General features: G+C 41.0%; 1 protein-coding gene across 1 annotated transcript in view; it reads right to left on the bottom strand.

The window, feature by feature from the left end:
* The window catches only part of LOC145395025 (uncharacterized), a 52,500-nt gene extending 39,602 nt beyond the window's left edge, over nucleotides 1-12,898 (bottom strand). Inside the window, exons 1-2 of the mRNA XM_080268770.1 lie at nucleotides 12,844-12,898; nucleotides 12,164-12,222 (exon numbers count right to left, since the gene is read on the bottom strand). Coding sequence (XP_080124896.1) covers nucleotides 12,164-12,222; nucleotides 12,844-12,898 — 114 coding nt within the window. The remainder of the gene's footprint in view (nucleotides 1-12,163; nucleotides 12,223-12,843) is intronic.

The following is a 12,898-nucleotide window of genomic DNA, read 5'->3' as shown; positions in this document are numbered from 1 at the left end:
ACGTCCTTGACATAACTAACCTCTTCTCGAAATATACATCCAGTTAAAAGATAAAAACAGGGAAAGTTATGGATATCCAGGTAAACACACACTGCCTGAGTCTGGAAATCGTGAGGAAACAGCCATAACATTCGTACCCTTGAAGTAACAGTATTTGTCCCTTTAAAATGTATTCGTCCCTTTAAATCAATGTGTTCGTCCCTTTAAATTAATGTGTTCGTCCCTTTAAAATGTATTCGTCCCTTTAAATCAATGTATTCGTCCCTTTAAAATGTATTCGGCCCTTTAAATCAATGTATTCGTCCCTTTAAATCATTGTATTCGTCCCTTTAAATCAATGTATTCGTGTTGTGTGGCCTTTATCTTTTGGGGTAATTTTTCTAATTGTCATGCTTATCACCTTTACACGTGCACCTGGGGGTAGGTAGTGGCAACCATCGTCCACTCACTTGTTGTAGTGCTGCCTGGTTCTTCCTTCCTATTTCTTATTCTGTCTGTGTGTCTGCCCTTCTCTCTTCCTATTTCTCTCTTTCCTTCGTCACTTTCGTTTCTCCTCTTTCCCCTTTCGGTAGCTCTACAGTGAGTGACAAGCTTGATGGTTTCCTGTAATTGAGGAAACCACTTACAACGCTGGGTGGTAACCATATAACCAAATAACGGGGTGATGTGGAGGCTGCTATGGTGCCCATGCTAGCTGGGTGGAGACACAAATGCAGCAGCCACCCAGGACCCAAGCCTCCAACCGCTTGCTTACGGTTGATGGGTTTGCTCGGCTAGACAGACTGGGAATGATCAACAGCAACAACGACACGTACATATTGAAGCTTTCTGGGGGGATGGGGGAAGAAACAAAGTAAGCTTGCCAGTTATTAAGGAAAATTAACAATATGTGTCATGATCCCATACGAATATAGAGGTGGAACTGATACGAGTGAGACTGCAGGTAGGAGGAGGAGGAGGAAGAAGAGGAGGAGGAGGAGGAAGAGGTGAAGGAGGAGGAGGTGGAGGAGGAGGAGGGCAAAGAAATGGTGTCTGGATGTGGTGAGAGAGTATGTGAGATGAGACACGAAAGGAGAGGAAGGAGAAGAATTAAGGAAGGATGGAAGTGGATGAGGAGAAGAGCTACAAAGGGATGTATGATGATGATGATGATGATGATGATATTGGTGAAGATAATAATGATGATGATAATGATGAATGCTCGGTTGATTAGGCTTGGATGTTACGGCTATTCAAACTTACGCATAGCATTCATATTTTGATTTTTCTTTTATAATTTCAATATATTTTTCGACTTTCCTCAGCGCTTTTTTCGAATTTTTATCTGTCAGAGGGAGTGCAAATGGTCGGTGTTGTCTGTGTAAATATTTTTGTATGCTTGCCAGGTGCTGCGTCATGAGAGAGAGAGGGAGGGAGAGAGAGAGAGAGAGAGAGAGAGAAATATCAGAATTATCAGAGGTTTAATTGCAAGAAAGAGAAACTGACAGATAGATAGATAGATAGATAGATAGACAGATAAAGTAAATCAACGGGAGAGAGAGAGAGAGAGAGAGAGAGAGAGAGAGAGAGAGAGAGAGAGAGAGAGAGAGAAATATCAGAATTATCAGAGGTTTAATTGCAAAGAAGAGAAACTGATAGATGGATAGATAGATAGATAGATAGACAGATAGACAGAGAATGTAAATCAACGAGAGAGAGAGAGAGAGAGAGAGAGAGAGAGAGAGAGAGAGAGAGAGAGAGAGAGAGAAATAAGGAGCTAAACTGAAGATTGGGAAACAGTAACACTTTAAAGAGTAAATTGGAGGACGTTAGGCAAGAACTGGATCGCTCAGGTAAATGAAAGAAAATGAGATAAAGAGAGAATTAAAGAAAATGGGGTATAGAGAGAATTAGAGAAAATGGGATAGAGAGAGAATTAAAGAAAATGGGGTATAGAGAGAATGAGAGAAAATGGGATAGAGAGAATTAGAGAAAATGGGATAGAGAGAGAGAATTAAAGAAAATGGGGTATAGAGAGAATTAAAGAAAATGAGATAGAGAGAGAATTAAAGAAAATGGGGTAGAGAGAGAATTAAAGAAAATGGGATAGAGACTGGCAAGACAGAAGCGACGTTAAAGAAAATAAAAGAAAATTGAGAAAAACGGGAATGAAGCGAGAGAAAACGAGAATAGTGACAAAAAATGTGAAGCAAGGGAAGAGAGTCTGTTACTTACCTGTGGTCGATGGGTCTACTCGGCCAGACAGACCGTTGTTAAATAAAGTGTTACGAAAAGCGAATTGAACCCAGATAAATAAATAAAAAAATATGGAAAGCAGGATATCACCAAATTTAATATAATAATAATAATAATAATAATAATAATAAATAAGGAGAAGAAGAAAAGGAAAATGAAGGAATAATAATAATAATAATAATAATAATAACTAAGGAGAAGAAGAAAAGAAAGATGAAGGATAATAATAATAATAATAATAATAATAATAATAATAATGATGATAATAATAATAATAAAGGAAATTAAAGCTCATGCACGAATGATTCAAGGAAAAGAAAAAGGTGAAATATGGGAGTGGAGAAGGACGCAGTAGGAGGAGGTGAAGGTGAGAGAGAGAATAAAGAGGAGGATGAGAAGATATATTGGTGAACACACACACACACACACACACACACACACACACACACACACACACACACACACACACACACACACACACACACACGTTCACCTTGACCTTGGGAGAGAGAGACGCCGTTCTAATAGGCAACCGTACGTCCAGGTGCCACCGAATCCACCGTAAATATCAAGAGAAACTGTTATGAAGCCAAATTAATTCCAGAAATCATTTTGAATTTCCCGCGCTCGACTGAGACTGCCTCGCGCGCCATCTTGAAAGTGTTGCCAAGTTCCGCAATATGATTTAATGTTTCACGGCCTTTTTTTCTCTCTCTTTTTTCTTTCTTTTTTTCTTTTTTTGAGATGAAAGAGAGAGTGAGTGTGGAGACGATAAATGGTTTCGTGTGGGTATAACGAGAGGCGCGTTTGAGGGCAAGGTTAAGGACGTGACGAAAAAGTGTTGAGGGATGAATCTTGGACGAGGTTATTACACGTAACATCCCAACAAACACCATTACACGTCACATCCCGACTAACATTAACTTAAACACGTCACATCCCGACAAACACTATCTTACACACGTCACATCCCGACAAACACAAACTTACACACGTCACATCCCGACAAACACTAACTTATACACGTCACATCCCGACAAACACTAACTTACACACGTCACATCCCGACAAATACTAACTTATACACGTCACATCCCGACAAACATCAACTTACACACGTCACATCCCGACAAATACTAACTTATACACGTCACATCCCGACAAACATCAACTTACACACCTCACATCCCGACAAATACTAACTTATACACATCACATCCCGACAAACATCAACTTACACACGTCACATCCCGACAAACACAAACTTACACACGTCACATCCCGACAAACACAAACTTACACACGTCACATCCCGACAAACACTAACTTATACACGTCACATCCCGACAAACACTAACTTATACGCGTCACATCCCGACAAACACGAACTTACACACGTCACATCCCGACAAACACTAACTTATACACGTCACATCCCGACAAACATTAACTTAAACACGTTACATCCCGACAAACACTATCTTACACACGTCACATTCTGACAAACACAAACTTACACACGTCACATCCCGACAAACACAATCTTACACACGTCACATCCCGACAAACACTAACTTACACACGTCACATCCCGACAAATACTAACTTACACACGTCACATCCCGACAAACACAAACTTACACACGTCACATCCCGACAAACACAAACTTACACACGTCACATCCCAACAAACACAATCTTACACACGTCACATCCCGACAAACACTATCTTACACACGTCACATCCCGACAAACACAAACTTACACACGTCACATCCCGACAAACACTAACTTATACACGTCACATCCCGACAAACACTAACTTATACACGTCACGTCTCCAACAAACACAAACTTGCACATAAATATTAATAATGTCATGTTTTTTCACTGTATAATTATAAAAGCAAGCATATCAAAATTATACATCCCTACTCAACAACAACAAAAAGGAGGATGTCGAAGGAGGTCCCATCTTTTCTGATTTGGGTGGATGTGTGTCAAAAGGAAAAAAAATAGTGGTGGTGGTGGTGGTGGTGGTGGTGGTGGTGGAAAGGATGAGGGGAGGAGGGGGAAGAAGAGGCAGGATGATGATGATGATGGTGATGATGATGATATACCACGGTGCTGTTGATGGTGGTGGTGGTGGTGGAAAGGATGGATGGGAAAAAAAACGATGATGATGATGATGATGATGTACTACTGCAAAATTTCAACCTGCATCTCTTCGCCGCACTGTTGCATCTTTATCTCTTTTCTGTCGCTACTTCAATGGTCACTGCTCCTCTGCACTGTCTGCTTGCATCCCTCCATCACTACGGCGGGCGAGTCTAGCAGCAAACTCTCATCCTTTTCTGTTCGGCTCTCTAATGCAGGAGTTAACTGTTACTCTAAGTCCTTCATGTATGCAACAGGTCAACTCTGGAACTGTCTTCCTCTGTCTGTATTTCCTACTGCCTATGACCTCCAGTCTTTCAAAGGCAGTGTGTCCAGGCATCTCGAAATGAACGGATATTGAATTTGGCTCTCTGTTATCCGGTTTTTGTTTTTTTCTTGGAGGGAACAGTCTTGCTGGCTTCTGGCCTTTGGTTCCTTCTTCCTTACATTAAAGAAAGAAGTCAGAAAATGAGAATTAAAAAAAATAAGGGTGAAAGGGCTTTAACTTTCCCGTAATCAAGCCTTCTTCTCTACAATTACCTTCATCGTCTCTGCCCCTCCAGATCCAGCGGTGGCTTCGAACGAGGTGGTTGGAGGTCGTTAGCCAGGGCAGTGTAATTAAAGGCGGCAGTCGTCAGTCAGGGTAATTAACCTGTCGGCGGACCGGAAACGACCAGGTAATCCCAGCGTTTTAATGGAGACGAGAAAATCACCCGGGAAAATCGCCTACGAGGATTTGTTGGATTACCTTAATGAAATAGTGTGTGGAAAGGTTGGGCGAGAGAGAGAGAGAGAGAGAGAGAGAGAGAGAGAGAGAGAGAGAGAGAGAGAGAGGTTAGTAGTCTTCAATCTCTAACCCGTATGAGCGAACGTAATTAGAGAGAGTAATGAAGGGGTCAATTAAGGAGGTGATTAAGAATGAACGGGGTATTTTCATGTCTATTACAGGTGAGGGAGGGGACCATCTCGACACTGCTTAAGAAGAGAAGAGGGGAGGGGGAGGGAATTCACCGTAATTTCACTGTTAAAATCTCTGGCCTTTCAAACCCATCAGAAAAACACATTATGCATTTGTTCATTATTTTCACTGCTAAATCTCTGGCCGTTCAGCCTTCAAAAAATACATTGTGCATTGTTCACGATTTTCACTGCTTTCTCAGGCCGTCAAGTATTTCACCAAAGTATGTATTTCTTCACTGAGTAGTGTGAATGAAAACCCGGATCTAGTATGAACTGTTCCGGGTATCATACTAGCAGCTTGTAGTACAGTATGCAGCCGTCCAATTGAGCAGGGCTTCATGACGTCACTCTTACGTCACTGATGATAGGCGAAATTCTGTCATGACGTCACTGAGCTGCTTATTGCCGAATTATTACAACAACATCAACAACAACAACTACTACTACTACTACTACTACTACTACTATTACTACTACTATTACTACTACAACTACTACCACCACTACTCCTACTATTACTACTACTACTACTACCACCACTACTCTTCCTGCTATTACTACGATCCCTATTCCTACTCCTACTACTACTACCACTACTACTACTACTACTACTACTACTACTACCACTACTACTACTACACATGAAAACGACGGAAGAATGAAACTCCAACAGAAAAAATGTAATGTTACTTTATCACTGAAAGGAAGCAATGTTAACAATATTTTAGCACTGTATATGAAATGACTATGGAGACAGACAGACAGACAGGCGGATGACCTTTATAAAGCACTGTAATTTGTCATAGAGTAGAGAGACATCACCAGGACTGTAAATGATGATCCTATGCAGGCCTGTGAAATTTCTGCCTTAAGCCCTATGGTAAGATCTCGACAGGACAGTAAGTAATTAGTCCTGACCTGGAGAGAGAGAGAGAGAGAGAGAGAGAGAGAGAGAGAGAGAGAGAGAGAGAGATGCAGTATGTACGTATTTTTTGTCAATAGGTACTTAAACTGAGAGGCAGCTCTGTGTGTGTGTGTGTGTGTGTGTGTGTGTGTGTGTGTGTGTGTGTGTGTGTGTAAGATATAATAATTCAGGTAATTTAACTTTTTTTTTTTAAATAATCAAAATTTCCATATATGAGTTTGAACATTCACTGGCGTACTGTTTGATAGTTATTCGTCCTTTTTGTAAATATTTCCTGATTCTGTAACCTCCCCATCTCATATGCTAGTGGAAGAGAGGGTTAAGGTAATGGATGGATGGATGGGTGGGTAAGTGGATGGGTGGGATAGGGAGATGGATGGAACGATGGGTGAGTGAATGTATTGGGATAGTGGATGGATTGAAGGATGGATGAATGGAGAGATGGATGGATAAGTAGATAGATAGATGGATGGATGGATGGATGGAAAGGTAAAATTTTTCCACCCGAGCCGTTTCCGATGTTGTGATATCAGGGTCTAGTCAAAGAAACAGCTTATTTTTCCTGCTCTATCTGTTGAAAATTTACAACTGGCCAATACGTATTTCTGAAGTATCGATTTTTCCGCTATGTATTAGTTCAACATGGGAAGATACCTGAGTTCCTTTCGTCTCTATTTCTATTGTTATTTATTTTGTTTATTTCAGAGAGCGAACGTTTAGACAGCTGACATTTAGATAGCTGGGGAGCGGTAGAAGGCAGCTAAGAAGAGGATGTGAAAGGAACTCGCTGAAAAATCCCTGTCCGCTATTGGATTCGAATCTGCGCCGGCCCATTCCCTACGACCTGAGTACAGCACGTTACCAGTTACATCACATTTACCACAGTTGGTTATCTGTACGAGTGTGTAAATGGGGGGGGGAGGGGGAGACCGAGGGTGAGAATCATGAGATGGAGGGATGGCGTGGAGAGGTAGGCCCTATGTGAGAAAGGGATGTGAGTTAGAAGGGGCAGCTTGATGGTGGAGGATAGGGTGACATGGAGGTGATTCTTTGACGTCCATCCTATCCGGCATTAAGGCGTCTGGGTATAAAAAGATACAGATAGATGGACAATTAATTTTCAAATGTAGTTCGTTAAAAGTTTTATACGTTTTCTGTTAAAACTCATCAAAGAATACGGTTTATATTTAAGAGTGACTGCAACCACACATTGAGGTGGTTTGGCCATGTGGAGAGGATGGAGGGTGAAAGACTGACGAAGAGAGTGTATGTGAGTGAGGTGGAGGGGGAAAGAGGGAGGGGGAGGCCGAGGATGAGATGGAGGGATGGGGTGGAGAGATATATGAGAGAGGAGGGTGTGAGTTGGGAGCAGGGCAGTGAAATGGCGGGGGACAGGGCGACTTGGAGGCGATTTGTTTGTGGCCACCCCAAACGGGATTGAGGCGTCTGGCAATAGATAGATAGATAGATGGACTGCAACTTTCAGTATCATTCAGATGGTTGTTAATGAGTAGCCCCGGTCTCTGTAGCCGAGCAGATCCATCAACCGCAGGTAAGCATTCGTCCAGCAGACCCTGGAGGGCCATCCCGTGCAGCAAAATCAAAAAGGAAATTGAATAAGTCACTATGGTAAAGTAGTCTGTGATATCCACCACCACCTCTCGCCGGGAATGTCGACATTTGACAGTAATCGTAGGTCGAAATAGGATAAATGGATCATTCCCTCATCTCTTACACTTCAGTTCCCTGTCCATTTCCTTAACTCAGTTGTGGGGGGGGGGGGGGACAGTCAAATGGCAGAGGACAAAGTGACATGGATGAGAAATCATGTGATTTGCATGTGGTCACCCCTAACGGTATTGAAGAAGCTGACTAACTGACAGACTGTCCAGTCCGTAGTGCTCTAACATCTTACAACTGTCTCAACAGCACAACTAATTATGTTGCTGTTCATTCCCCTTTATACTGTTACAACTGTCCCACACCTTGTTACATATTACCGCCACAACTAGGATTATTTTTTATTTTTTATTTTTACAAAACATTGCGGGGCCCTTGGTCAACCCAAAGCCTTATGCCATTGATAGTGTCGCATTTATGCCATCTCTGCAGATTGAGAAACTGTCAACCATCACCAGTGAGAACAGCGTGAAGAAGAGAGGAGCCCCTAGACTGCTTTCCGCTTTGGAAGTGTTAAAGCAAAGATAACTTGGGCCTCTGCTGAGCCCTGTCTCTGGCAGGTTATTTACCCATTATCCTGTGACACCAGAGTGTCATGTCATATAAATGTTTTCCTTGCGGCGACTGAATATCTCCATACTCTATTAGGGTTACCTCATATCTGCAGCGAATGGCATGATAATACGTATGGTAGTTTTTTCATTCGCATCTTTCCAGTGGATCTATTGTGTCTGCAGGTGCTCCTTCATAGATAAGTCTGACCTCTGTCCTGCCTGGGTCACCAATCACAGGAGTAGCACTCGAAAAATAATACCGCCCCTGAGGTTACAACCATAAGACTTTTTTATAATATAAAACCTCGACTAGTTTAAATGAGGAGTTACAGCTTAACATGAGTACAAGAGAGAGTGCATTATTGAAAGAGGAGATACCTGCCTGTGAGTTGTGAAAGACGCCGTGAAACTCTCAGGGCAGGTGGCAGGGATCCAGCCAGCGCTAGAAAAACAAATGGACGAAACAGCTGATATTTGGCGCCAGTTACCCAGCAGGGAATTAAATGGTAGTGTGTGTCCAAGGCAACATATATATAGCAACACAAGGTAGCGTATGGTATTCTTATTTAACTGTTCACAGCACTGGTTATTATTAATGTTGTATAATTATGTATGCATGGTATAGATTCGATAGGTATTTGTATGCGTTTGTTCCTTTAACTTGCACCATATTTCGGCATTCATTGTATCCCAAGTAAATGATATATACTGTTGTTATTAGCTTTGGTCAACCACAAATAATTCCTCTAATCAGCAGTGAACAACAGGTCGCATGTCAGTGTAGGGCTTGTATTTAATTGAGGAAAAGAGGATGTTATTCCCCCACCTTGCTCGCACACCAACAGCTAAACTAATTAATGTGTCTCCAGGAGAAATAAAGTACGAATTAAAGCAGCGGCTCTTTAAGTATGATATGTGATCTTACACCTCAAGTTAGATTTTGCGGGTATGTGCCTTGTCTTATGTCGCAAATGTTAATGCCACCAGTTGTAGCCTAGGGTTCATATTCTCGTCAGTTCCTACTGGTAGCACTTCTTCAGTAGTGATTTATTATTGCATATGTCTGGTTTCATAGCCTTTTGAAAATTATTTGTGAAGAGTATGGTCATATTAGAAACATAATTTTGGCCCATGCCACAGATTAAAAAAAAAAAAAAGGTGCGGTGATATTACCTCGCCCAGCAGGGTACAGGTATACCCGGGTTTAATGATGCAGTTGGTTAAAGCAAAACCCCGTCGTTAGGCAGTGTATCATATCTCGGGTAGATTTAACATGTATAGGGATGCATTTTTGAGCCTTGGGTTCCCCCCCCACCCAAGCCAAGTCCTGGACCCACCCTAATGAGTGTAAAAACAAATTTAAAGCCAATCTAAATGGCCTAACAGCAGTAAAAAAAGCTAACCTAAGCCTAACACCTGTAAATAACTCACTGTAACCAACAAATAATATCTGAAAATCATCAAATATAAGTCTGGAAACAAGCAAGCTTAGTAAACTGTACCCGAAAATGACAATGTTCACCCCACCAATGGCTAAAACACGTTAATTTGTCTAAAAACAGTTTATAAATCAACCTAAACACACAATTTTAGTCTAAAATATCAAAATCAGAAAGAAAAAATCAAAACCCATCGTTAAAACGGGGTTTGGTCATCGTTAGGCGGGGTATGGTGGTAATTCCACCCCCATCATTAAGCCAGGGTATCGCATCTAGGGGTATCATAAGTCAAGGTATACCTTTAATTTCGCTGTGACCTATTTGTTGTTAGGTATTATTATTATTTACTGTTATAATATCACACGACATTTCATACACAATTGATTATAACTAGGCTTAGGTAGCCTAGGCTGCCATACAGTAGGGCCTATGCCATGTATTGGGCGAACTTTTATGTTGATGGCATCCATCATTGTTTCAGTGATTGTTTCATGGTTGGTAAGTTGGCCAGGGGGACTCCCATGGCACAAGTGCATGACAGGGTACTGTTTAGTTCTGTGTGCATGCCTGCATGTGTGTGTGTGTGAACAGTGCAAACAGTTCTGAACAGTTTTAACCTGAAACATGTAAATAATGGGTAAATAGAATGCTTTTTCTTTTTTTCAGTTTTCATTGATGCAATAAATGCTGAACGATTTCATTTCTGCAACGCCATTTTCATGCACAATGGATCAGAACTTCACATAACCCTGTTAGGTCGGCATTCCTCTCAATCCTAAGCCCAACAGAAGCCAAATCCATGCAAAGGTTTGGAAACTATTGGCCTTTGAATTGAAATGACAGTATTGGCATCACTGCGAAATTACTACGCGGCAAAATTACCCCGTTTTACCCTATATGCAATGTGGTAGCCAGCAAGCATACATCTGATGAATATGGACAAACAGTATATGTCTGTTCAAGCCTTGTGTTACGGGCCCTGAAGGGTAACTGGTTTGTAGAGTTGAGGAACATTGCTTTCCATCTCCGGAAAGGTGACTCGCCCCCACCTAGTGATTTGTGCACGGTTGTAGGTGTGGAAGATTCTGGAATGTAGAGTGAAAAGTGCATATGGAAGTTTCATTCTGTTGTAATGGGTGTGATTTTATGTGAAGGCGGGAAGGATGAAATGGAGCACTGTAGATTGAATGAGAGAGAGGACAATTTGGAGTGGTACAGGTTGTAGGGAGGAGTCATTGATAGTGAGAAGCATACTTTAGAGGCAATTTTGTTTTAGCCACCATGGATGAATTGTGAAATATAGCATTGTGTAAGAAGTACATACAGTTTCAGTAAATGCATAGTTGACCAGTTGCACGTTATTGGGCTACAGGTAAGTTGAAAATATCGACGTTGATGATTTTCGTACTTCTGTATCAGCATAAATTGCCTTTAAAACAGATAAATACCTCAGTATCATGCGAAAATAGCATTGACACAGTGTTACGTACTTGCTGAACAATGTTATGCTTCCATTTAGCCATAAAAAGGAAAATAACAAGCAAAATCTTGATCAGTGTGGAAAGATGGATGGCCTTCAAAATTGTATCGTAAAACCTCGATATAATGGACTTCAATAGACTGAAATTTGCTTTTATTGGAATTGAGGAGTTACCGGACTAAATTCCTATATATCGGAAAATGTCCGATAAAGCCAGAGTAGTCCGAACTGCCTGACCACTTCAGCTATGTTCACAATAAAATAAATAAAAGACATGTTTGTCAGTGTACGGTAGCTACAGTATTATTATATATATTATACCACTTGATTAATGTAGTGAAGGTATAACACAGTACAGTACTGCAATGGTAGTGAAAACAGTTTAAAAACCATTGGTGCAGTCCAGACTAATGTGTGAGGTACCGGAAAAAGGGGAAAGTCCGGATGTCGTTTTTATAGGAATTTCGCTTTTTTTGGTCTGGCTTGGGCCCCAGTTAGTCCGTCATAGTGAGGTCTTACAGTACTTTCCTGATATATGGCTAAATCAAAGCATAATATTGTTCAGCAAGTACTTAGTATATTGTCAAAGCTTGTTTCACCTGATCTTTATAATTTTTAAATGCTATTTGTGCTAGCGTTACAAAAATTCTCGGAGTCAGAATTTTCAATGTTCTGTTGCCCAAAATCTGCAAGTGGTCAATTATCCGATCCCCAAATTAACCAACCCACTTACCAACCTCTCATACATATGCTCCACTGTCACTTCCAATGAATATAGGAGAGTTAGTGAGCCTGAAAAAGGGAGAGAGTGGGAGTGAGAGTTGGATAATGAGTAGCCAGTAATGTGTAAGCGAATGTAAATCATTGAGAGTTCATGAGGGACACTAAGTGTATGAATAAGTGAGAGCATGAAAGTGAGTTGGTAAGAGTGAATGGGTTAGAATAAATGAACAAGTGAGAGCAGTGTATGAATTAGTGAGAGCACAGAAGTAAGTTGGTTAAGAGTGAATGGGTTAGAATGAATGAACAAGTGAGAGCATTGTATGAATTAGTGAGAGCATGAAAGTGAGTTGAGTAAGGACGAATCGGTTAGAATGAATGAACAAGTGAGAGAAAGGGTGTGCTTTTGTGCATGCATATATACCTGGTACATACTCTTGTTCATTAAGTTATATGGACTGTCCAACCCACCCTTTCCCCCATACGGGCTAAGTAATGAAGGGATTGCTGTGCAGAGATGTTATTTATGTTTCATTATAATAAACTGCATTGCTAGCTTAGTGATGTGCTGTGAATTATAGGGTATGGTAGTTATACTAGTGAACAGGGAGGATTCATGTTTGATATATATAAATCAGTCATGTTTTGTATGTGCTGCCAAAATTTGATGGCTAGCTTTATGATGTACTGTACAGTTAAATCTTTCTGTTTCAGCAGGGTTGTGAGACAGCACACAGAGAAGATTCAT

Source organism: Coenobita brevimanus, chromosome 29 (genome assembly GCF_032717465.1).
Source record: "Coenobita brevimanus isolate Jiangsu-jjx chromosome 29, ASM3271746v2, whole genome shotgun sequence".
NCBI lineage: Eukaryota > Metazoa > Arthropoda > Malacostraca > Decapoda > Coenobitidae > Coenobita > Coenobita brevimanus.
This window is presented reverse-complemented; position numbering and strand designations above follow the sequence as displayed.